At 34.8% G+C, this 27,088-nt stretch overlaps 1 protein-coding gene and 3 long non-coding RNA genes across 5 annotated transcripts; all 4 read left to right on the top strand.

The window, feature by feature from the left end:
- Positions 1 to 9,180: 9,180 nt before the first annotated feature.
- LOC125665100 (uncharacterized) lies at positions 9,181 to 9,581 on the top strand. Its single transcript, XR_008799672.1, has 2 exons — positions 9,181 to 9,339; positions 9,469 to 9,581. It is a non-coding gene; the product is annotated as an uncharacterized LOC125665100 (long non-coding RNA).
- A 299-nt stretch (positions 9,582 to 9,880) lies between these two features.
- Positions 9,881 to 10,756, top strand: LOC125664576 (uncharacterized). Its single transcript, XR_008799671.1, has 3 exons — positions 9,881 to 9,982; positions 10,093 to 10,241; positions 10,342 to 10,756. It is a non-coding gene; the product is annotated as an uncharacterized LOC125664576 (long non-coding RNA).
- A 1,928-nt stretch (positions 10,757 to 12,684) lies between these two features.
- On the top strand, positions 12,685 to 26,131 carry LOC125664565 (uncharacterized). Of its 2 annotated transcripts, XM_048897378.2 has the most exons (8): positions 12,685 to 12,922; positions 13,294 to 13,458; positions 17,446 to 17,493; positions 22,447 to 22,587; positions 24,359 to 24,457; positions 24,576 to 24,674; positions 25,111 to 25,225; positions 25,311 to 26,131. In XM_048897378.2, exons 1-8 carry the CDS (start codon positions 12,889 to 12,891, stop codon positions 25,453 to 25,455), a joined length of 846 nt encoding a protein of 281 aa, XP_048753335.2. In that variant the 5' UTR covers positions 12,685 to 12,888; the 3' UTR covers positions 25,456 to 26,131. The 2 variants fall into 2 exon arrangements, with proteins under 2 accessions (XP_048753335.2, XP_056008802.1); XM_056152827.1 differs by lacking the exon at positions 22,447 to 22,587.
- On the top strand, positions 19,456 to 20,407 carry LOC130051235 (uncharacterized). Its single transcript, XR_008799670.1, has 2 exons — positions 19,456 to 19,947; positions 20,037 to 20,407. It is a non-coding gene; the product is annotated as an uncharacterized LOC130051235 (long non-coding RNA).
- Positions 26,132 to 27,088: the final 957 nt, after the last annotated feature.

Here is a 27,088-nt window from a genome sequence, read left to right as displayed (position 1 = left end):
TTTCTTTTAAAAAATGGAACAGTTCACATGATGTTGTCGTACGTTTCAGGGTCTGTATATTTACAAACGACTCAGATAATCGGTATCGATATTGTGTTTGCCGTTAATGAACTGAATATGAAATTGGTAAGGCTGGGAGCTAAGAGCAGCTCAGCGCCTCAACATTGTTATTAACGTACACGAGCGGACTATGATCAGTTTTTAACACAAATTTGTGACATACAAAATATTTCTGGAATTTTTGTGGATTACTCAAACGGTTCAACTAGAGCATACGGATAAGTAACTCCCTCTAACCAATCAACACCTTCCGTTTTTTGTGTTTAAATTGAAAAATGGCGGCATATAAACTTTGGTCAACTGCATCTGATTGAAAATTAAATAAAAAAATCACTGCGATTAGGCAATTTCAAAATAGGTGAGCAAGTGATAAATGTTTATTCATGGCACTTTTCCTAAGCAAGTTTAGTTGACATTTCTTTGTAAGATCTGTAAGTGGTAATGTTATATGAACAAGGTTCCTTACAAACTTTGGTAAAATACGACAACACCCAAACACCATTATACCATTGCGAAAGGCGAATGTAAACAATAGTGATCAATCTCATAACTCCTACAAGGAATAAAAAATAAAAAGTTGGCAAACACGGACCCTTGAAAGTATCTTATAATAATAACGATAATAATAATAATATCCTTTATTTATACAGGATTGCACAATTTGTTATATAAACTAGTTTACATTGTGGTCCTGTCTATAACATATACATGTACATATCGAGAACATATATCACAAAGCATGGAAATATCACAATTTATATGCATACAAATAAGAACTAAATGAAAAGAAAATATAAACACACAAGTATCATTGGGGATCAAAATAATGTTTTAGATAGGCTGATTTAAAAGATGTGAAAGTTGTGCATTTCTTATAAAATATGGTAATGAGTTCCATAAAATTGCTGCTGAAATGATAAAAGATCTTCTAAAATATTCTGTTTTGGCTCTTGTAACATAAATGAAATTAGTAAAGCTCTCTCGTGTATTTCTTGTGTTTACCTCATTCACAAATCTAAAAACATGTAAATACTCTGGAGTCATATGTTGTAAAACGTTAAACATAAGAATAATTTTTCGATAAATAAAATAGTCAATCAAAGGCATCCATCTCAAATTTGATATCAAAAAGTTGATACTGAATGAGGTACTTTGATTTTGCCCTCTTTTGTAATTTAAAAAGCCTATCAATATTTGTCTTGTCCTTTGTATCCTACTGTACAACAATAATTAAACTGAGGAAAGCCAATAGTATTGTAAATTTTGACTAGTGCCTCCTTTGACATAAAATATCCCAATCTCCTTAAAACACATAGTTGCTGACTAAGTGTTTTACATAAGGCATCTGTGAGATAAGAACACGTAAGACATTCATCGATGTTAACACCAAAAAGTCTGACACATTTAACATGTGCTATAAAGAATTCACCAACATTAATACAAAGATTTCTACATTTCGATAATATATGTGACGTTCCTATTAAAATACATTGTGTTTTCTTTAAATTTATTGTCAATTTGTTCTTATGCATCCATTCCATAGAATTTATAAGATCTTCCTTTAAATTTTTTTCAATCACATTTAAAGATTTATCAGAAACATCTTGCGTGGTATCATATGCATATATATTGACTGTAGAGTGCTTGAAACACGTTGGGTAGTCATTTACAGACAAAATAAAAAACAGAGGAACAAATATAGAAACTCGAGGGACTCCAATGGTAACATCTTTTTCCTTTGAGATGGTCCCTTTCCATTTGACACATTGCGATTTTTCATATAGATAAGAATGAAACCATTTAAAAGTTTTTTCACAGATACTATAAGATAAGAGTTAGTGCATCAATAAGCCATGATTGACTTTGTCAAATGCTTTGCTTAAATCAATAAAAAGTACACCTGTAAGTTTCCTTTATCAATGTTCTCAAGCCATTTGTCAATGATATTATGTAAAGCAGTTTCGCAAGAATATTTTGGTCTGAAATCTGATTGATGCTCTGTTAAAAGATTATTTGCACTCACATACTCGTAAAAAGTATTAAAACATGTCTTTCCATAATTTTACTTATGATAAGTAAACCAGATACCGGTTTATATTTATTAACATGGAAATTATCCCCAGATTTGAAAAGCGGGGTAACTCTAGCTTTTTTCCATTCATTTACAACGTTACCCTCCTGTATAGAGAAATTCATGATGAAACACAATATGTCAGCTACAACATCAATATTCAATTGTAATTTTACAGAAATTTCATCCATACCTGTAGCTTTTGAACTTGACCTGCTTTTAATTTCTTTTTTAAAAATTCTATAGATATATTTGGAATTGTAAATGAGCCTTTGGCATTAGTTGTTCAATTTTCGGGAGCGAATGATCAAACTTTGTCGCAAATTTATGACCTATGCCACAAAAGAAATCATTGAAGGCATTTGAAATTTTATAGGAGTCTGAAATTACTTCGCCATCAATTTCTAGGTAGGATGCTGATGCGCCTGTAGATTTAGATGGTAGAAATTGCTTTAATCTTTTCCACATATCCTTAGGTTTGTCACTGCATTGATTTATCGCATTGTCAACAAAGTCCCTTTTAGCATCACCAATTATTTTTACAACGCGGTTCCTTGCTGATCGATATAAGGCCCAGTCCGATTCGTGGCGGGATCTTGGAACCTTCCGATGGAGATAATCCCTTTGACGAATTTCAGATATAACGTCGTCATTATTCCATTTTTCGAAATCGGCCCGGATATGGTGCACTTTGACTACCATATGTTTGTCAACTATTTCCATATAAGGCTTCTTAAATGTTGACCACATTTGATTTACGTTGTCAAAAGATTTAATATCATTCCATTCAACACCCCGCAAATCCCCGAGAAAATCATTTTCGTAAAATTTCTTCTGATCTCTGTATTTCACATAAATATGATCAGTTTGTGTGTTACGCTTTTTTTTTTAATGTTTTCAGTTGGTCAATATTGAAGTCACCCATTATTACACGTTAGTGACCACTACTCGTTATATCTTCGATATATTCCTCATAATTTGCAAGCCATTGGGTGTTTGAATCCGGTGGTCGATACACAACCCCAATATTTATTGTCGGAGAGTTCATTGATTTAATATCCACAGTAAGCATTTCACACTTGCATACGTTTTAGTTGCTCATTTCTCTTTAATGTACATTAGCACTCCTTCACCATGTACATTGCGATTTCTGTGTACAATATCGTACCCGTTTACCTGTATTTCAGAATCCATAATTGTATCGTCAGCGATATTATAAACTTTCCGGAAATATTATAGTTTGTCACTATTTATTTTTTATTCTACTGGAAGTGTGTTTGTTTTGGAACGGCATGCATGGATATATAACCCCACGTTTTGTTTCGTATCTTATAGCTCAATAATGTTGGATCTATCAATGTGTGAGTAACTTCATGTAGATTTATTAAGTATGAGTTCTATAATTATCAGATGTAGACTGTTATGCGGTTTTGAGGAACTATTGACTGGCTGTTCAAACTAATTTGTATGATTTATTTTGATGTGAAAATTACATAACAAAGTTTTGTCATGATTTTGGTAATTTTTGTACTTTCATTTGTAGGTTGAAACACTGGAATAAATGGTTACAACAGATGGTGTATTGTTTTATTGTTGAGCTATACAGTGATATTTGAATCTGGTTTACTTTCAGAGATTGCCAGAATATCGTAAATCCCATCTTTCAATAAAATTCTGATTTGGTCCAGTTTATTCATTAAACCACATAGATTCACATGGGCAAATTTTGTACCTTTAGGGAGATTAATATCATTTTCTTCTATTTTTTCGGTGTTGTAGAAGTTTTCAGCTATGTCGATGATACACGAATCACAAATCCATTCAATATTTTCATTGTCATTAAACTTAACATCCTTCGTGTTAGTATTCGCACAACCTATATTTATGTAGGTAACAGTAGGTCAAGGATTTAATTGAATATCACTCGAAAGCAAGAGGCACAAAACCGTGAATAGCTGATTTGTTCTCACTTCGCCTTGATACTTGGATGTGCTTTTTCTGTGTTTTGCACAGTATTGGTGAAATTCCACCTTTCTTTTTTAACCAAATGAATCTTCACCTTTCTTTCCTAACCAAATTGATGTGGAAAGGTTTGATCTCTCCTTGCATATTAAGCTTATAATTAACCCTATTTACAGTCTTTAAGATATCAAATGGGCCATTCCACTGTAAAAATAATTTATTGTTATTTGTTGATAATTTTAAATCTTTATCACCTGCCTGTAGTGTTTGATTTCTTGCCCTACTGTCATGATGTTTCTTATACCTTGTAGGAGATTTTTCTAGATTGTCCTTCGCAAGCTCGAAATTGTCTTCAAGATATAAAGTATACAGATATTGTTATCGGTCAGAACAAACCCTTAATATAGCACGGCAGTATTTACTAACAAAAGGCAATCAAGCAATTGATGATATTTATTTACAATCAATAATTGATACTTAGTTGAACGCACACAAAAACCCATTTCATGCAAGAATATACAGATACGAAAGCATAAGATTTAGAGGAAGAAATGAAATACTACAAGCAAGAGTAAATGTATATTTAAAAAATCATCATTAAAATTCAATCTAATTCTCCATTTTTGCTTCAGATATTGCGAAAAGTGCAAGCTATTTCAAATAGAAAGCTGGATAAATGGTATAAGAATTTTGAAGATAATCTAAATATAATTAAAATCAATAATGATAATCAGTTAATCGTGTAAAGATTTTAAAATTCATTGCTGGCAGAATTAACTAAAAAAATAAATAAAAAACTAGAAAAGAAAGGTCTACTGAGCCATGCAAACACACCACATTAACGATGCATAGATAAAAAGAGGAGAAGCAACATATAAAGCTACGTACACTGGACCTAAGATCTGCATGATTTACAATCACAGGTGGGACCAGACCAATTGGAAATAAAACTTTTAAATTGATTTAAGGTAGTAAGGTGCCTAGCTTCATTTGGCAAAAAGTTCCAGATTTTAGGAGCACTGCACCTAAAGGATTACAGCCCATACCTGGTTGTCCTGACACTGGACACAATGGCAGTGTTTGTCTATCTGAAACTGTAAGAATGGTCGTTAAGTGCAATGCTGTCATGAATAAACAGGGCTGGATTTGTTTACAATTTTATAAGTTTCTATAGCCAGTGTGCGCATACGCCTTACTTTTAAGGTTGGCAGAAGAGATATCGAAGGAATTCATCATATGTAAAAACATAATCATTATACAGTCAACTCCGGATATAATGAAATTTAGGGGACCGACCTGAATTATATCCAAAATGTTCCAATATGTTCATTATATCCAAAGTTCAATATAACCAATCCTGAACTACACAAATATTGCTACTGGGGGATTTATTCTAACTTCAATATAACATATACTTCAATATAACCGACTTCAATATAAGTGGAGTGGACTGTATATGAAACGAAAGACCCTTTTCTGTAGTTTTTCCATTTTTATGGTATTCTTTTCAGAACAGAAGTGCCAGGTAGGGGGATTAACTAAAATTTGATAAAAATAAAGGAATGGTGAATTGTGAGTTTACTTAAATGACTAAAATTGTGTTCTATTCTTTTTAAAACATTTAATTGCTTAGCTGCCTTCCTACAGATGTCAGCAATATGGGAGTTGAAATTTAATTGAAAATCTATGGTTACCCCTAATAATTTAACCTCCGATTCACAACATCAAGTAGTTTCTCGTAAGTCAAAAGTTAATTCAAAATCTTTGCTCCTCTTTCCTACTGAGATTGCCTGGAATTTGTTAGGGGTTGCCTCCATTTTGTTGCAATTGAACCAGTTTAAAAGGGATAAGCTATAATTTTCCAAGGTGGTCTTTGATAGATGCAAGGTGAAGATAACGAACAGTGATCAATCTCATAACTCCTACAAGCAATACAAAATAGATAATTGGGCAAACACGGACCCCTGGACACACCAGAGGTGGAATCAGGTGCCTAGGAGGAGTAAGCATCCCCTGTTGACCGGTCACACCCGCCGTGAGCCCCATATCCTGATAAGGTAAACGGAGTTATCCGCAGTCAAAATCAGTGTGTCAAGAACGGCTTAACAATCGGTATGAAACACGTCAGACAGCATTTGACCCAATGCGAGGTTGTATTGACGAACTAGATCGTTATAACGACCATAGAATTTGCGAAATTCAATCGAGATTTGCTTTTTCATGAGAGTAAGAAACAGAGTCAGAGACAAATCCAAAAATATTATTTATAAAGATATTAAACAGTATTGGTCCAAGTATCGAGGCCTGAGAGACACCTTTGAAAACTGGTGGAAATGAACTAGAAAACTCCCCGATTTTCACATATCGATATCTCGCACTGAGGTAACTTTCCAGGAGACTTAAAGCCTCATTTCCAAGATCGTAGTGTTTAAGGTAGCCCACTACACTAAAGCTTATACTCTTTATGACACTATGTCACAAGATGACGATTTAAATGTTTTGTGAAATTATTTGTATACATCAATTTGTTTCTCTATCATTGTAGCGCAGTGTTTAAAGCATTGGGCTGGTGAACCACAGATCTCGAGTTCAAATCTGCCAGAGTCTTTTGTTCATGTGTGTTAAAAGAATTTTTGGAAAATCATGTTGTTATCCAAATTTGCATATTTTCTGCCTTTATGGCATATATGCTTATTATATATCATCATATCATTTATGATTAAACAATTTGTACTGATTTGAGAAATTATTTCAGGGTGTAGTGAGCCACCTTAAGTTTAAAGAACATGTCCATCGCTTATCATAAACAAAATCATCAAATAACACATAATTCGCTGGTTAATTTGATAAATTACTCAAACACATACACCAACGCGTAAGCAAGTTATCGGTGAAAATCGAGTTTTACACATCTGAATGCGAAGTCTAAAAATAAGAATTTCCGGATGTGATGTCACATTAGTGACTCTAAGGTAAACACAGAGCTCAGTCATGCCGAAAGAAAAGAAAAGAACCGGAAAATATTGTGTCGCAGCGGGTTGTACATCAACTAATGCTGACAACGTTTCTACACACGAATTTCCCAAGGAATCTAAACGTGAGCTACGGCGTAAATGGATTAATTTTGTAAGGACAAAACGTCAAGACTTTACTCAACCAACGAGATTTTCAGTGTTATGTGAACTTCACTTTGCGCCTGAAAGTTACCTAGTTGAATACAGAATTAAAAAGTCCCTGGGAAATGAAGTGAAAAAGAAATGTCTGCTACCTGATGCTGTGCCAACCGTCCATTTAACAGGATTTAAACCTTCTACATGTATGTCTTCAAATAGCCCCATTCACGATGCAAGCAACTTAAATGTCACACACGTGGCTGACATAGGTTCACCTGTGGCTGCATCAACACCAGTGAGGGGAGCATTTAGGAATAGGGAATGCCTACGGGTAATACACAAAACTTGTTTGGACTATATAAATACAGAAAAAATGTAATAACAACTAGATATATTAATAATATTTATCTTACTGATTTTACTATAAATCAACCTGTTTTTAGCTACTGGACAGTTAGTTGCACACAAGACACTAAATATGTTGAACACAACATGGAGATACAAGGCGTAGAGGATGGATTTAATCAGAATGAGGTTATAGTCTTTTTTATCAATCAAAATTTCTTGATTAAATAACTAAACATGTATAAAGTTTGTACATATAATTTTGAAATATGTTAATAGAATACATGTTCAGTGGGAGTACAATGTACTGGATGGAAACCTCATCAAAGGTCCAAGAAAATACCAACTAAAATAAAGCAATGCGAGAAAGGTTAGTATCTTTGTATTTCGAGTCTTTATTGTTCATTGTAAAGAAATAAGTATAGATTAAAAACATCAGCTCATTTCCTCCTCAGCTGTGCAGTGTGACTTTCGAGGTGATACGCCCAAAATGCGCAGTATTGCTGTACAGTGTAGCAGATATCTCGAGGAGAGAAGAGGTGTGTATAGTGTTTTTTTTAAATATTCATAACTGCTCGTTGAGACAGCAGGTACATAAATTATTTAAATTCATATTACTTTCAGATACTATAAAGCCTTGCAGAGTTGTGAGTACAACTACAATTAAGCAAGGCGATTTCTCTGTTCCCTCCAGTGAGGATGAAAATGAGGACAAAGGAACAGACACAAAATACTGCCCGGAGTCAGCTGATGAACTTGAATCATCAGAAATGTCTTCCAATGATGGATCCGACCAGTTAGTTAAATTATTGCTTAATTCTTTTTTTCATTTGGCATATTGATTTATGTGATATATATGATATAAAAATATATTCTTTTAGAGATGATAATCCATGCCAAAAAACAGATAGGAAGTACATAGTATCTGAATCCAAGTTAGTACAATTGTTTTCAATTTGTACAATTTGTGCATCTGCCACACGTTGCCAAATTAAACAAGTTTTAGGCACAATGATCAAGATAGACCAGTTCTGTGGTATGTGCGGATTTCAAAGAGCATGGGACAGTCAGGAAATGATTGGAGCCCTACCGTCTGGAAATCTTTCCTTGTCGGCAGCCATTTTATTTTCAGGTATGTTACTTGTATGAATATGATCATTCCTGGTAAGTAAAAGAAAATATGCTTAAACAATTAATGTATTATTATTCCTTATTCATTAGGCCTCATACCAAGCAAAGCTCTTCGTTTTATGGATCATATGAATGTTGCTGCCATAGCATTAAGTACCTTCCATCAACACCAGAAATATTATCTACAACCAGCTGTGTCAACATTATGGGAAGATTTCCAAAATAATTATTTTAGTCAAAAGACAGAGCAAGGTGACTCCTTAATACTGGGTGGAGATGGCAGGGCTGATACTCCAGGACACTCTGCTAAATATGGCAGTTATGCTATGCTCGACATGGATCTAATGCTGGTCATAGATATTCAATTTGTGCAGGTTTGCGTTTGATGAAGAGAAAATTGTATTATGAAGATTTTGTTTAGTGAAAAAGCTATATTCATCTATCATTTTTATTATAATATGTTTTTATAGAGCAATGAAGTTCAAGGTAGCTACCACATGGAAAAGGAGGGGTTTATTAGAAGCATCAATAACATCGAGGGGAAAGGATTGAAGATAGAGAAATTAATAACAGACCGTCATCTTCAGATCCAGAAGCATGTCAGAGAAAACATGCCGAATACAACCCATAACTATGATGTGTGGCATGTTGCCAAAGGTACGATTTATGATATCTAATTTTGTCTTAAATGACATTGATATACATTTATGCCATTGTATTTAAATACACTGTAGTAATAAGAAATACAAACAATAACTAATATACCATAGAATTATTTGTTATCAGGTTTTAAGAAGAAATTAACCGCTCTATCTAAGATTAGGGATTGTGAGTTCCTGCAGCCTTGGATCAAGAGCTTGTGTAACCATCTTTACTGGGTTCCAGCATCAACTCCAAATGGTCATAGGCAATTGATGCTGGAGAAGTGGTAGTCTGTCTGTAATCAAGTTCAGAATATCCATGAGCATGATGGTGACATTTTTCAGTCTTGTGAACATGGACCGTTGGATGAGCAAGATAGGCGAAAGGAATGGTTAGAAAAAGGCAAGTATTTAAAGAAATATTTCAAATCATAATCCTGCAAAACTAAACTATGCAAAACCCAAATGATAATTAAATTTTCTGTAGGAAGCAAAGCCTGTGTTAAGCTAGAGGAGCTTGTAATGTCCAGACAAATGCAGAAAGACATTCCAAAACTTTCCCCAGGAGCCCAAACAGCAAGTCTGGAAGGCTTTCATTCCGTAATCAATCACTTTGCTCCAAAAATGTTTGGATTTTCATACCATGGGATGTTAAGCAGGTAAATTGTGAATTCACATCTGCTTGGGAATTGTGAAATATACTAAATTCAGTCAGTAATTATAAATAACTAGGGAATAAACAAACATCTTATTTATGATTTTATTTCAGATAAAAAATTGCTGCCCTTCATTACAATGAAAATGCTATGCGAGAGCAAGCATTTACCAAAGATGGACAAGCACAATATAATATTGTGTATCCAAAGTTCAAAAAGGGTGGATTCACAGTTCGCGAGGTGAAAATAGGTTGCACATATGGTAAGTATTATTAACAGATTTATTTATCTAATTAATCTTCAAATTTATAGTACATTGTATTTATCATTATTAACGTAAATCTTTTGTGTATATCTTGTAGGTTATGTCAGCAAGCTTATGGACATTGTGTTTTCCAATGCCAGAAAAACTAAATTAAGTCATGTAGAAGTGGACGGAATTGCAGCGCCTCCTCCTCTCTGCAGTTCATTTGAAAAACCTGACAAAGCGTCAGCGACTCTAGAGATGACATCGCGTTATACTAATAATAGACAGGCCGAAAATTATGAAATGGCTGATGATGGTTGCTGTTGATGGTTAATCGTGATCCTGAAAACCAACATAAGCATCTTGGGGTGAAGGAAAACGACTTCGTATTTGGTTAACAGCACATGCTGGCAAAACCACCCTCACATGCTTCCCAAGGTATCCCCATGTCCATCTCACGAGCTGCCTGTAGCTAGTATACCTATATCGTCTGAAAAGGACATTAATTATTCAATTTTATTCATGTTTGCTAAAACGATTTAATTAATATTTTTACTATTATTTATCATAGCAACTTACTCTGGAGCATTCAGGATTTTGTTATTGTATTGTTGCTTATACTGGTTGTATGCTGTGTCCAGTACATATGTATTCAAGCATACTGGGTCGAATCCCTGATGATTAATCAATTTTGGAGAACTTCTAAAGTACGTATAGTGAATTTAAAATCAAAAACATTCCCAAAATCAACAGCAAACGTATTATCATTATTTTATTCATTTATAAAGCACAAAATTACACAATTTATATAGTTTCTATGCGCTGTAAATGTTTGTGTAAATAATCAATAATAATATACCAAACAAAACCTGCAAGAGCTATAAAGTAAATGATAAAACAATAGAAAGACATGTTTGTGATAGTCAAGGTGGGAAGTTTCTGTTGCATTGAAGACCTTCGCACACGTTTCCTGGTTGAGATGGTGTTTCACCTTGGAGTTCTCCTGATGTTGAAGTACATCTTTCTTACTTTGAAGCTGACTTGTATTTCCATTGATAAGGTGGCGTCTAGGGCAGCACCGATACTTGGAACAGTAGACTTAGGTGTCAATATTGCCCCACCCATCTTCAGACGGACGGACCATTATCTCAGTATTACTTTTCAAACGTATGACACGAACATTCTGCACGATGAAATGAAGACTGTTTTTTTAAATATCACAGCCAGCTACTTCTTCAACAAATACGAAACATAGAAATATTCATATCTTCTGATCAGCCATTCAAAAATTACTTTGTTAAACACTGCTCTGGCTCTTCGGACAAGTACTCTGACATAAATGTTAAAAAGAGTTCCTCATTAACAATATGTACTTGGTATTTAAAGATTAAACCATTCATCAGTCTGTTGGAATTCCCATGGGCACGAATTATGCTCCTATATTAGCCGACGTGTTTTTGTATTCTTATTAGGCATAATGTATTCAAAAGCTTCTACAAGAGACGAAAACAATCTCTAATTTTCTTGGCCTTCATCGCAACATTTTGGTAGCTCGACGACGTTTCATCTATCAAGTCTGCTCATTTTCATTCATATTCGATTCGATATAGCCATGTGAAAATTCCGAGACTCCCATATCTGCATCATGTATGGTTATGTTATCTAACATATATGTTAACGACACAATGATAACTCAACTTTATGAGAAACGGGGTGATTTCAACTTCTCCATCGTCAACTCCCATATCTATGTAGCAATCCATGTGGTGTTCATGTATAAACTGATTCGAAATGCGAGAGCATGTTATGCCTATGATCAATTTTTTAATCGAGGCAAACTACTGAAGTTGATGTTACATAGGGTGTCAAAAGTCTTAGGATATATCGAATCGTGATATGAATGAAAATGAGGATTGTAATGTTATAGAGAAGAATATTTCAAAAGATGTTTCCTACGTTGATCCCCCTATTGTGGTCCACCCTACTCATGTGGGTCACGATTCTAACACACGTGAATACACTGTATGTCAAGAAGCTTTCACGTAACTTTAAACCTTAAGCTCATGTGTGATAAAATTGAAAGCGAGACAATGCACTGCATGTATTCGTTTTTATACTGGTGGGCCTCAACGATAAGCACTCCCCCAATGTCTGGTATAGTGTTGAGACGAGAACTACAATAATATGGGTTGGTTGCATATATTTTAACATCCTGCTCGAGCAATTTACTGAAAATTACATGTACTACATAGAACTAATAATAGATAATATTGTTTACTTTCGTGATGTCCAAATTTATTTGTGTGTGGCATGGCACGTGAAGGTACAACATATTGGGAATGTTAACGCAAACTGCTACAAATTCCTGTTTTAAAGTTTGAACTTCCGGATGTCAATAGAGATTTTTTTACCAATATTCCATATAAATAGTTTCTATAACGAGTTTAATCCTAGGTCATAATTATTGCAGTCTTAGATTACCACATACGATGGATATTCGATAAATGCTATTGAAGCTGAGTTCTGGAATTTTTGTGTGGAATTGTTTCAACCAATCCATTCTAAGCTACACGGAACGTTACCAAGTCAATATAATTTCCTGTGTCGTCCCCATTCTGTTATTCAACCCTCACACACAATCAGAGGAGCCATATCAGGAAAGATGAGATTTATTTTCTACCTCGTCTGTGTTCTTGGTGAGATGTAAATCTAACTTACAAAAATGAACTGACTTAAATGATTTAAGAGTCTTTTAAAAATGTATTTCTTGTTCCCTTAGCAAAGAACAAGTCAAGCAATGTTTATATCATTAGATATTATGTACGCTGCTTTACGTAATAAATTTCAACTATTATCATTCAAATTGTAGATTATTTCACATCAATATTTCTTTGTTTTTTTATTATTTCATTATCTCCTTATTGATTCAGACATGTTTTGTTTGATTCGAAATGCTTTTGGGGGGATTATAAAACTATCAGCATTTCACATATTTGATCTAAATTAATTGTCATCCAGCACATTCCCCATGTTTTATCAAGATATTCTATTTTTTTATTACTTTCAGTGTCCGTGTTTTCGTATGAATCAATGCAGGCCTCTTACAACAGTTGGCAGAATGGTTTACAGAACTGCTTGGACAATGACAATGGCATGCCTGTAACTGCTGAAGATGTCTCGCTATTACAGAATAACTCGTGGGTGTATGCTGCTCAGTTTAGGATTAACACAAGTTGGTATCCGAATCCATTCCATATATATACTGTATAGACAAAGCAGGTTAATATCTGAATCCAGTCCATACGTACATTGTATTAACACAGGGTAATGTGTGAATCCATTCCATGCATGCATTGTATAGACAGAACAGGTCAATGTCTGAATCCATTCCATGCACGCATTGTATAGACAAAACAGATAAATGTCTGAATCCATTCCATGCATGCATTGTATAGACAGAACAGGTAAATGTCTGAATCCATTCAAAGCATGCATTGTATAGACAGAACAGGTCAATGTCTGAATCCATTCCATGCATGCATTGTATAGACAGAACAGGTCAATGTCTGAATCCATTCCATGCATGCATTGTATAGACAGAACAGGTCAATGTCTGAATCCATTCCATGCATGCATTGTATAGACAGAACAGGTCAATGTCTGAATCCATTCCATGCATACATTGTATATACAGAACAGGTCAATGTCTGAATCCATTCTATGCATGCATTGTATAGACAGAACAGGCCAATGTCTGAATCCATTCCATGCATGCATTGTATAGACAAAACAGACAAATGTCTGAATCCATTCCATGCATGCATTGTATAGACAGAACAGGTTAATGTCTGAATCCATTCCATGCATACACTGTATAAACAGAACAGGTTAATATATGATACCAGTCCATGCATACACTGCATATTCAGAAGTGAATTCATGTACATGTCGACAGGGGATGCTTTCGATTCCTAGGCACCTGATCCCACCTCTGGTCAGTGTTTGCCGAACTCTCTATTTTGTATTGTTTATAGGAGTTATGAGATTAGTCACTGTTCGTTATCATCACCTTTCATTTATTTATGTGCAGTTTTACATTCAGTAAGTCATCGCTCATGAGGTTTTCTAAATGTCATTGTTGATAATCAAAGTTGTATCGGTGTCATCCATAAACATAGGGAATATATCTCAAGCACGAGGGGTGTGTAGTATACATGTGTGGACGTTGAGTGTATATTATATAAGCATGCTGTTTTTTAAGATAAGATATGTCCTATATTTTGTTGTGAGATACATATTGCTTGTCGTCGATATGATACATATGTCACCAGATGACCACCTTTCAGACATACTGTACTAGTAGAGTCCTTCCGTGAATATCAACTTTCCAACGCAAATTCTTCATTAATATAAAACCAAATTATAAATACTATAAAACGTTAGGAAATCAAAGCTGAAAGGTACTACTTGAGGTAAGTGAAATTTTTGGTTTTGTCCAATCTAAATGAATATTTTGCAGTAGCGTATGCGACAAAGGGTGGTTGGTGCTGTAAGGGGAACAGGTGACGCATGAGTCCTTTTTTGTGCGCAGAACATAGAAACAAGTGTATTTATAATATATCATACAAAATAGATATCTAACTAATCAACTGTCAGACTTCATAACCTTATTAATGGAGAGTTTTGAATCGCCAGTTCGCGAAACTTAGCAATCTATCCCTGCATATCTGTACATACCACCCTCTCTATTAGAGCTCCACCCTAGGGGTATTCAATGAAACCATTTACATATCTGTACACACCGCCCTCTCTATTAGAGCTCCACCCCTAGGGGTATTCAATGAAACCATTTACATATCTGTACACACCGCCCTCTCTATTAGAGCTCCACCCCTAGGGGCATTCAATGAAACCATTTACAGGGATTATACAGAATGCAAAACAATATGACAAAAAATAAATTTAATTTTCAAAAGGGCATGTGTCATGTTTGTTGCTGGTGAATGCAACTTTAAAATTCATTTTCCGTTACAAACTTGTATAAAATGTCAGTTGTGCTCATCTTTTCCTGTAATTTTACCAGGAAATATGATGTATGAATTATCGTCCAAAATAGTTCGCCCTCTGCTTAAATAATCCAGCCAATACTTTTATCTGGGTAATGTTATTAACAAGTACAGTCATTTAATGATTTGCTTACTTCTCTATACTATGGTTTATGATCTTTGTGGTACTTTATTGTGTGATATTTGTATAGTATGGTGTAATGTAACTTTACATGATTAAAAAGAGAACATGAGGAAATGTTAAGTTGTTGGTTGCATATTATTTAACACCCCCGCTCGAGAACTTTTCACTCATGTGGAAACGTCACCATTTCCGGTGAAGGGCTGCAAAATTTTGGCCTATGCTCAGCGCTTACGGTCTCTGAACAGGGAGGGGTCTTTATAGTGTCACACCCACTATGATATGGGGCATCGGTTTTTTGATATCATCCGAATGACGGTCCCATTTAGTCGCCTCTTACAAGCAAGGTTCTATTCTAACGTTGATCCCTACGAGACTGAAATCTTGGGCTAATTTCTGAAGTAACTGTTAACTAACTAAATCTTTAAAATGCCCCGTCAAAATTGTATATATGAAAGGCGACGATAACAAAGATTGACAATTCTCATAATTTCTGTAAGCAATACAAAATACAGAGTTGGGCAAACACGGACCCTTAGATGAAAGGTTGGATGGAGTGCCTAGGTGAAGTAGGCACCCCTTATCGACCGGTCACACCCACCGTAAGTCCTATACCTTGATCAGGTAAACGGAGTTATCCGTAGTCAAAATCAATGTACCGCGAGCGGCCTAACAATCGGTATGAAACACGTCAGACAGCATATGGCCCTATGCTGGGTTGTATTGGCAAATTAGATCGTTATAACGACCATGAAATTTGCGAAATGCTGACTTTAAACGAAACTATTAAAATCCCTGAACCATCGACATGTTTGTCAGTAGCCTGTTTCGGTTTAATGACTAATCATTTGTTGAACAAGCTCTTTCGTATCGAATCAGTTGACATATATACACACCATATGCAGGTGATAATGGAATATTGCTACATAAATATGGAAAGTTGACGAAGGAGAAGCTGAAATCATCCTGTTTGTCAGAACGTAGAGTTGTTAGATTGCCGTTAATATCTATTTGCAATAAAATATCTAAGTATGAAGCAGAAGTGGATGAATCTGTGTGTCTTACTTCGAGTTCACTGGGATATATCGAATCGTCATATGAATGAAAAATATTATGTCGAATTGAAGGCCACAGCAAGAGATTTTATTCTTCTCACATAGACGTTTTTGAATAAATGTTGCTTCATAAGAATATAAAAACAGGCCAGCTAACAATGGAGCACTATCCACGCCAATGGTAATTTTGACATACATAAGATGAATTTGACTCGCACACGGGTGTGGCCGATCGATAGTGGATGCTTACTCCTCGTATATACCTGATTCCACCTCTGATATAACCAGGAGTCCGTGTTTACCTAACTCTCTATTTTTGTATTCCTTGTGGGATTTTTAATTACTGTTCGCTATCTTCGCCTTACATGTAGGTATAATAGATAATACTTTCATTTGACAATGCTGTGGTATGGTAAATCACGCGTTTTCTGCGATAGGTATTTATAGTATTATTTATGTTGTAAAAGGTTAGCATGAAATGATTGTACGTATAGAAATTGCCTTGCATAAAATATTTACGTTGATGATGTGACGATCCTATTCTTTCTCAATACGCAAACGATGTATGCATCATGCTACATTGCAGTATGGGTTATAGTAAAAGTATCATCCAATATCCACATACTAAATGCATTGCAATGTGTTATAAACTTCATACATTTGTTTGACCTACGAACATAAAATACAACGTGCATGGATGCGGTTTTTGAAAAGATTAAAACCAAATCCGGTCTAATATTTTTTCTTTTGTTTTCCTGAATTGATTCTTTACGTAGATGATATAATACTATGTGCCTTTTTACAGTCTTTTATAAGGAGAGCATGGGAATTTTGAATTAAATATTCTAAATGCAGTTTCAAATTTTAAAAATGTTTGACAAATGTTGTTTTCAATGAAAATTACAATGGATAAACAACCGCGTGAAAAATTTATAACCTGTCACTATATATTGAAATCTACTGACTCTTACTTGCAGGTGGTATTATCATAGTTCAGATGAGGAAGGTGGAAGATAACAAGATATGTAAGATTTCGTCATTTTTATCAGTTTCGCATGTCGTGGTAATTTGACAGTGCAATGCTTCGTACGAGGCTATGTGTAAAAATTAAGTCATGATCCTGTTTCCATTCAGTTTAATTTCAACATCAAATATTTACTACCCTTATTCATAAATCATAACAACATATCTATAGATCAATGTTCCAAAACTTGCGTATTCATTCTTATAAAGTATATATCACGCCAAAATTGTCTTGCTGTATTTAAAAAAAACAAAACAAACAAACGACAGAAATATATCTGCAATGACCTCCATTCCGCATCTAAATAAATGATAAACACACTGATAATAACACAATGAAAATACAACGCGTGTACGTGTAATAAGCTAAATGGGTTAACGGGTGGATGAAAAACGGTGAAACACGTGGGCCGTCTTGAGCTTGAACGACGAGAAACCGAACCTGCTAGTCATGTCGTATATATAACCCGCTGTACATGTATCGATACGCATAACTTAAGTATATAAACTATAAATAGAAAACCACGTGTTCAAAGACAATAGTGAGATTTTATGAATTTGGAATGAATTTAAACGTTTAACATAGGAGAGTGACTGTTCCTTCGTCAAACATCAAACGTTAGAAGCGAAGTACACGAGTCTGTCGGACATTATACGATAAAGAACACTGTTATATATTTAGCGCGATGCATCAATGTGTTCAAGATTTGAGTCATTTCACCTACAACTGATCATATATTTAACAGTGAAACATTCTGGTCATATATGTAACAGTGAAACATTCTGGTCATTTATTTAACAGTGAAACATTCTGGAATGGGACGTAAATATCTCCGTTTTTCATTATTTCATAAAGAATATAGTTTGAACGTGTTTTATTGACATCAACTATCAACAAAAGAATTAGGATAAAAGTTAAACCACCTTACTAATGCATTCTCCAGCTAGTAATTAGTACAAGTATCACGATGACATATAAAATGTATTGAAAGATAGTAACAATTTCCTATTATGATACAATAAAGATATGTTGGAGGTGGAGGGCAAGTGAATTGGGTTGGAGACACTCAAATCCTGTATTGCGTCCGTATAAATGAAGCTCACTGTATGCGTGTAGCTATTTTTTGTAAAGATATATCTTTATATGTGAATCGTTTGGTATTTGTAATGTATTTGAAAAGAAGCAGTTCTAGGAGATGCCAAGCTACTCCAAACGACATTAGTGTTACTAACAGATCTTTATGCCAAACTCTTATCAAACGCTTTTGAAATGTCACAATAGACTAAACATTTGTTTTCACCATTTTCCCTGTTTACATATATATTGTGATATATTTCTATTAGTTGATGGATAGTTGAATGATTAAGCAAGAACCCAATTGCATATTATGTAAGAGAGAATTGTCTAAGGCAAAATTATGTTAAAACTTGATTTTTTTCAAATGATTTCCACATGGTGCTTAAAAGTGATTTTGGCCTATAATAATATGGTATATGTGTATTTTCTTTCTTGTATATTGGTATTATAGAATACAGTATTAATTATAGTTCTTGGAAGGCCTTGCGACATTACATGTACTGGTACATAATTTACATAGCATTCCGTATTAGGCAAAGGCCACTTAATGTCACTTAAAAACCAACAGGATCGACGGATGATCCACTTTACATCACTTCAACAGCCATTTAGATCGATGGTTGATCCACTTAATATCTCTTGAACGGCTATTAGGATCGACAGCTGATATAAGGTCATCAATAACTTGATGCTTAGTCATGATGTTTACATAAACCAATATTTCGTTGATAATAGATTTACGCTGTTTCTGTGTATTTTGTTTAAAAAATAAGGTATTTAGGGCTTTATGGAAAATTTGATCTCGTATCAGCGCGTCCCATTAGACATTTTAAAATGATGCCTTATTACTAATGTTTACATTTTTGATCGATAGCCAAATGTTGCCCACTTGTGTGAACAGCACGTTTTCGTACATTTCACATTGTTGACCTACATAACGCTTCGTTCAAAATGACGAAAACACAAAACAAAGTTCCATCAAATGAAGAACTACTTTAATCATTAAAAAGCTGAAAAGCAATTATATCAACACCGACATATACATTAACCCAGGAGCATATAATTAAAAGCTGCCTTATGTCTAATTTGGTAATTTTGGAAAACTGATAAAAAAGTAGGCCAACTGTGAAATGGGTTGCGCAACGTTACAGTTTTGATGCGCCCTTTCACATTTGAAAGTTGAAGACGCAGCTGTTGAAGACCGACTTTGAAAGACATTCTACGGACATTAAGGAGTTAACAGAAGACTAAGGTTGAGAAACATGAAGAATAGGGCGGTAGTCGTCATGTGTAGACAAATAATTTATAGACGGGACAGAGGACGCAGATGAATATCCTTAAAGAACTGACATCTCAAAGAATGTGGAAGTGCAGGAAGGTAAAGAATGGTTTTTATTTGGATTTGTAATTGTTGACAAACATGAGATCACTGAACTCTTCTGTTGACTTGATAAATTTCTATTACAGGTTTTCAACGACGCCTCGAAATCGATGCCTCGGCATAGCATGATTTGACGTGCTTAGAAACCGTTATTACTTATGGTTGTTGTGGCACGCAGGCGGTGCGGTGTGTAGGTCTAAATGCACGCGGACGACTTACAAATATTGGCCATAAACCCCGTGAATGACCTCTTTGCTAAAGGTCAAATTTCTTGTCTAACAGAAAGTACAATTCCGCATCACCCACATGAAAGTTGCCAAATGTTTGCCATTGTTTACATAAAGTTGACCAGAGGTCAGTGTAGCAGACAAACATAAGGAGGACATTGTTTTACAGAAATGTTTTTATTATTGATGAAAGTCCACTGCTTGGAATAGAAATAAAATCATAAACACATCTTGTGATGTTGATTTCATCTATTGATAGATTTTCTGTAATAAGCAGAAGTAATGGCTAGATGTGTATTGCCTTAGTAAGAGTATTACCACTAACCCAATTTTAGCAAATGTTCATACGCATAGCCGTGACCTCTATTGACCCCATTTAGGCATTTATACAGTTATAAATATGTCATCCTCTTAATAGTGTTATATAAGAGAAAACAATTGAATATGTAAATATATGAGAAATAAATTTTATGACGGGATGACCTGCAATGCTTCACGCCGGCGAAAAATTGCAGTTCATCACCTCAATGAAATTTATTTTTATATTTACATTCTACTTTCGTTTATGTCGGAATCCCAGTCGTTAAAACAGATATACTATATTTATCAAGATTCACATAAGCATTGAATACAATGCAGCATATTCATGACAAAATGACTATCATTACAATTTGTAAAGATGTCAAAGGCATGAAAATTCAAAATATATATATGTGACGATAAACACGCCTACCTTTTAACTTGAAATAACACCTACCTTTACAAAATGTACAGACTGAATCCTAGACAGCTTGTATTATGGGGAAAACTTGATATTTTCTGCACAATGGATGATCATGACAAGATGGGAGATGTGAGGAGCAAAGGGTTATGTTACAATGACATGGGTAACTACTGACAACTTAAAAAGAGAAGTGGGTGCTTAGTAACACGAAAGGATTGTATTGTATATTTCATAATAACTGACAAATTTGGCATATAATTCACAAGGCACTACATAGTGCATACTTACCGTCTATAACTATAAGTTCATTTTGCGCAATTAAAATCACACCACAAAATTAACTAACAAATCAGAGATGGCTTATGTAACATACAATTTAAAATAGATAAATAGAAGTAGAACAAAGATGGTGGGTACTTGTATGCATGGTACACAAAAACACCTTCATCATTACACATAACCTCTTTTTCGTGCAGAGCCATAATATATCTTCTCTTGATTATATGGACCCACGATATATATTTTTAATATGCATATAATGTGTGACTGTTGGACCGAGCGAAGTATGAAATGGTTATTGACTTATCCCAAGTGATAATAATAATTCGGTAAAGTACGGTAAATTAGAATCCACTTAAAAATAAATAATATGCATGAAATTCCCCTTGCGCTTATCATACAGTAACATTTAAAGAGAAATATATGAGGATAACAACAGGATCGACCTATGCATTTATCGCGGGGAATTTAACGCCAGCCGACGTAAACAGTGCATTGTAAGGTTACAATTACCCTCGATTTTTTTCCTTCCAAATCAAAAACAACACATCCCGTATTTTTTAATTTAAAGGACATGAAAAACTAAACAATAATAATAAGCAAATTTACTTGGGTAAAAAAAAAGTGTAAACATATGTATATTTTGATTTAAAGAAACTTATGAACTCGTTCATCTATTAAGTCGTATTACTTTTTTTCTATTTAATGATTTGCTTAAAACTATTACAATAATAATTATACCATTCATTTTCAACAAATTGAGTTTTTGAATTCCAAATAACGCATCAGAGTATTGTATTTTTGGCATTCCAAATCAAAACACGAATAACTGTTAAAGTAACTGATGACACAATAATGGCGGCACCCATATGGATAACAAAATGTTCGGTGAACGTACGTAGATATTAGCTCATTTCTTTTGCAGATTTTGTCATTTTTCATTTTACATACGTGTTACATTTACAGCATTGTTTCGCGGACGGACCTTTGCCCGAGCTTTGCTCGGTATAACATGCATCTCTTGTTCAAGAGGGTCCACATCACATCTTTCTTACAAAACATGGATCATCTGCTTGTGTGAAACTACAATTTATTGTTTTAGAACACGTGGATTTCTTCGATTTATGAATATATTAAATAGATCATAATATAGTTTGAAAGACCGTGGATTAATGTAGGTAAAATTTGTTGACTTGCATATCATTCTACGTGCATGTTTTATATTGTTATGCAGTGATAACAAATAATTCAATCTATGTATCTAAGGCAAAGAGAATTGCAACAAGACTTGTCAAGCCTGTGATACAGATTTTGTCTTTAACGGCAAGAACAGATCGTCCCTAAGAAGTCATCAAAATATCATGGATCATGGGATACATTACATTATGAAAGATTCTCATTTCGATGGTATGGATACATTATCTAATCTCGAAGCGTAAGATAGAACATCAGCTATAACTTTGTTTGATTTACAAATATCTATGTTCATTATCTGATTGAATAACTCTGCGCTTTCTGATTGACCGCGACCCAACAATTAGAAACGAGACAAAAAACCGACGCTTTGAACTGCACGTACCTTCAATGTAAATGTAACGTTTGATTTGTCTAACATCGGACCAACCTAAAATTGGGAATATCCAAATTGAAAAGATTGGTAAGACATATTGCTTACTCCAACTAGGCACCTGATCCAATCTCTGATATGTCCAGGGGTCCGAGTTTGCCCAACTCTTTATTTTGTATTGCTTATAGGATTTATGAGATTGATCACTGTCCGTTATGTTTGCCTTTCAGGTTTTAATATTTGGTAGTTTAATGGAAACCAGCGTCTCTATTAATTTTAGCTCAGTCTTGCATCGTAATAAAAACGATCTAGTTTGCCAATATAAGCTGTCATTGGGTAAAATGCTCTCTGACGTCTTACATCCTTGTGAGGTCGAAATAGAGGACACCAAAGAGTCGTCCATTTCTGCTTCATACTTAGATATTTTATTGAAAGTACACATTAACGGCAAACTGACAACTCATCTGTATGACAAACGGGATGATTTCATCTTCCCCATCGTCAACTTCCCATATCTGTGTAGCAATATTCCATTATCACCTGCATATGGTGTTTATATATCTCAACTGATTTTATATACAAGAGCTTGTTCTGCGTATGGTCAGTGTTTAAATCGAGGTAAGCTACTGACAAACAAGTTGATGGTACAGGGGTTTCAACAGTCTCGACTGAAGTCAGCATTTCGCAAATTCTATGGTCGTTATAACGATCTAGTTCGTCAATACAACCTCGCATTGAGTCAAATGTTGTCTGACGTGTTTCATACGGATTGTTAAGCCGTTCTTGGCACACTGATTTTTACTGCAGATAACTTCGTTTACCTGATCAGGATATAGGGCTTACGGCGGGTGTGACCTGTGAACAGGGGATGCATACTCCTCCTATGCACCTGACCCCACCTCTGGTGTCTCCAGGGGTCCGTGTTTGCCCAACTATCTATTTTGTATTGCTTGTAGGAGTTATGAGATTGATCACTGTTCGTTATCTACACCTTGCATCCCGATTATTAGACCGTTCTTGGCACACTGATATAGACCACAGCTTTCTACGTTTACATGATCAAGATATAGGGCACACGGCGGTTGTAACCGTCGACGGAGGATGGTTATGCCTCCTAGGTGAATTCCACCTATGGTATATTCAGGTGTCCGCGTTTGCCCAACTTTTAGTTTTGTATTCTGTATAGGAGTTATTAGATTGACTATTGTTCATTACCTTCACCTTTTCATTGTTACTAAAAAGATACGATTTCTATCGCGAAATTGAGGAACCATTGTTGAAGTACAGGAACATCGATCCCGATATAAAGCTTACTAAAGGTATCGTTTGGTATATGCAGTTTCTAGTAGCCGTTTTTATTTCTAAAATTATGTAATCATAAAATAGACAAAACCTTTTAATCAGTTTTGCCTAGATCGTACAACAATTTGTATCTGTATCACGTTAAATTATATAATATTCAGCACAGAACAAATCAAAGTAAAGCGAGCCAACCAATCATTGACGTCTTATCCACCAATAAAGCTGACAACTGTTGATTAATTTAGTCTACAAACATCCATACCTGTGGCGGGAATGTTTCCTTAATATAAAGTATCAGTCTTATTACAGATTATCCAGATCCTGATGAATGTTTAGAATACGAATTTGCTGTTAGAAAACTGGTAGCTAGAAACTGCAGTGACTTTCGTCAAGTTCAATGTATTAACGGTAAGGTATATCTCCCCCTATTCTTATAAAACTTTGTTTGCAATAAGCGGAATCGTAAAATTATAATTATATGTATAGTTATTTTGTAAAATCAGTAACCGCTTTTTGTCTGTAAAAGGTCCCAGAGAAGCTTATATAACGACGGCGTGTTATCAGGTCTCAGGGGAGGAATCATGCTTACCAAACATTGAGAGATTGATGACCACTGATAGCTACGGTAACAATGTGTTATATCACCTACGGAGAATTATTCTTCACTATTACGCACTATAATATTAAATTGACACTTTGCGATTAGGATGATATTGTCTAATAGCACGTCCCAAAAACTATTTTAAATATTTCAGAATTTCTAAAAGCCATATTGAACCCAAGAGTTTCCCATGAAACCATTTGGTTTTGCATTATTCGTAAATATTTAATTAGAAATTCAAGTAAAAAATGCATTACATTAAAACCGGTTTTTATTGGTACATTTCATGTATTCCTGACCATTTTATCTTGTAGTTTCATCAAATGACAGAAAATGTCACGTAAAAAAAGCAAAATGCTATTTCATTTGATGCTTAAAAAATTCTGGGTGTCTTATGACCTTAAGTCTGCATCATAAGCAGATTTTATGATTAACATTGAATGACATCATCCCATTGTAGGCCCACAGGAATGTAGATTTCCAGCCTCTTGTCTTGAGGGATCCTTTTGCCAGATCATTCTTATTGGAGGGATTTTGTTTATAAGTATCATATTCAGCATAGTCTGTATAAAATGGTAAAACTTTAATTCTGCGGACTAATTTCTATTTCAAACACTGTAAAATTGATAAATGTAAAACAGAAAATATTGGATATTTCAGCTGCATTAAGTACCAAGTTAGAAGGATACTGAAGAACATAAGACACGAGGAAACCACAACAGATCAAAAGGACCCCAAGATAAAAATATATACCTACAACTATACTGACGAGCATCACCGCCCCGCCCACAGCACGAGTGTCTAATCATAAAAACCACGACAGATCGAGATCTCAAGATCAACTATACTGACCAGCATCACCGCCCCGCCCACAGCACGAGTGTCTAATTATAGAAAACACGACAGATCGAGATCTCAAGATAAATAACTATACTAACGAACATCACCGCCCCGCCCACAGCACGAGTGTCTAATTATAGAAAACACGACAGATCGAGATCTCAAGATAAATATCTATACTGACGAGCTTCACCGCCCCGCCCACAGCACGAGTGTCTAATCATAGAAAACACGACAGATCGAGATCTCCAGATAACAATACTCACTAGGATCTCCGCCCCGCCCACAGCACGAGTGTTTAATTATAGAAACCACGAGAGATCGAGAAGATCTCAAGATGAATAACTATACTGATTAGCATCTCCGCCCCACCCACTGCACGAGTAATTAACTATAATTCCAATATTATTGATTACAATTGTTTTGATTGGACAAAAATAAATCTCAACCAGAATTTACACATCTGTAAATCCAAAAACGCTATGTATACATAGACGCCTGATAAGGAATAACAGTGCAGGGAAAATATTCAAATGTTTGACATTGATAATATATGTGTAAACTCAGGACATTTTACCTACAAACTTAAAATAAAAGTAGTGTGCAGTTTAATTTAGCTTGTGAGTAAAATGTATTGAAATTACACATCGATTTTTTTTCAAAACGAATGTTTAATCCTATAATACAAATCATCTGGTTCTAGAAGACAAATCATGAATGCCAAGATTTCAGATGATTGGCGTAAATTGAAGAGAAAAAAACTTCATTCTGATCAATGTAATGGAAATCGCAAATAAGTTGAAGGAACCTGTGAATAAGGCGGAGGGAAGAATGCTGGACAACTCCCCCCAAACAACTCGCCCCATTGTTGGGACAATTCGCCTCCTCTCAGGACAAGTCGCCCTCTTTCAAGACAAGTCGCCCCTTCTCTTGAGACAACTCGCCCCCAATATTATATATGAATATATTATCACACTTTATTCTTATTTTGTGTTTGTACTTGTACAAAAATTTACACTATTGACTGTATAAAGATACGTCTCTTTATTTCATACTTTTACACAAATGGTAAATTCTAATACACAAATTTAATTAGTGTATTTAAGAAAAACTAAAATATTTTTCATACTTCAATTGATTAAGAAAATTATATTTACTGATCTTCAGGTAACTGATTAAGTGTCCCCAATATTGAGAACAAATGGGGGTTGGGGGTGTTTGCGTCTCTCAACTAATTTTCGTTGAAAATCAAAATTCCCAATTTCGAAATTTTATAGCGACATTGTTTCAGTGCTTCTTTTTATGCAGCGATTTCAAAGTGAAAAGTACTCTGATGATAATCAACTTAACTTTGGAAGTAAATATATAACAACTTGGGGGAAATCAAACAATTAGATTTAACAGACGCAGATTACTGATAATTATTTAGTTATACTCTCCCTACCAAACGCTAACTTGTTTCCGCTGAAATTATATATTTTACATGTACATAAAAGTGATGACGAATTTACGGAACCCCAGCACTGGATTTTCACTTAAATTGTTCGTCTTGCATAAAATGACACGACGTTCGTTGTCCATGTGAACATGTCTTTTTG

This window comes from Ostrea edulis, chromosome 1, assembly GCF_947568905.1.
Source record: "Ostrea edulis chromosome 1, xbOstEdul1.1, whole genome shotgun sequence".
In the NCBI taxonomy this organism is placed as follows: Eukaryota; Metazoa; Mollusca; class Bivalvia; order Ostreida; family Ostreidae; genus Ostrea; species Ostrea edulis.
The sequence above is the reverse complement of the archived record's forward strand: the minus strand, read 5'-3'. Positions and strand labels throughout refer to the sequence as shown.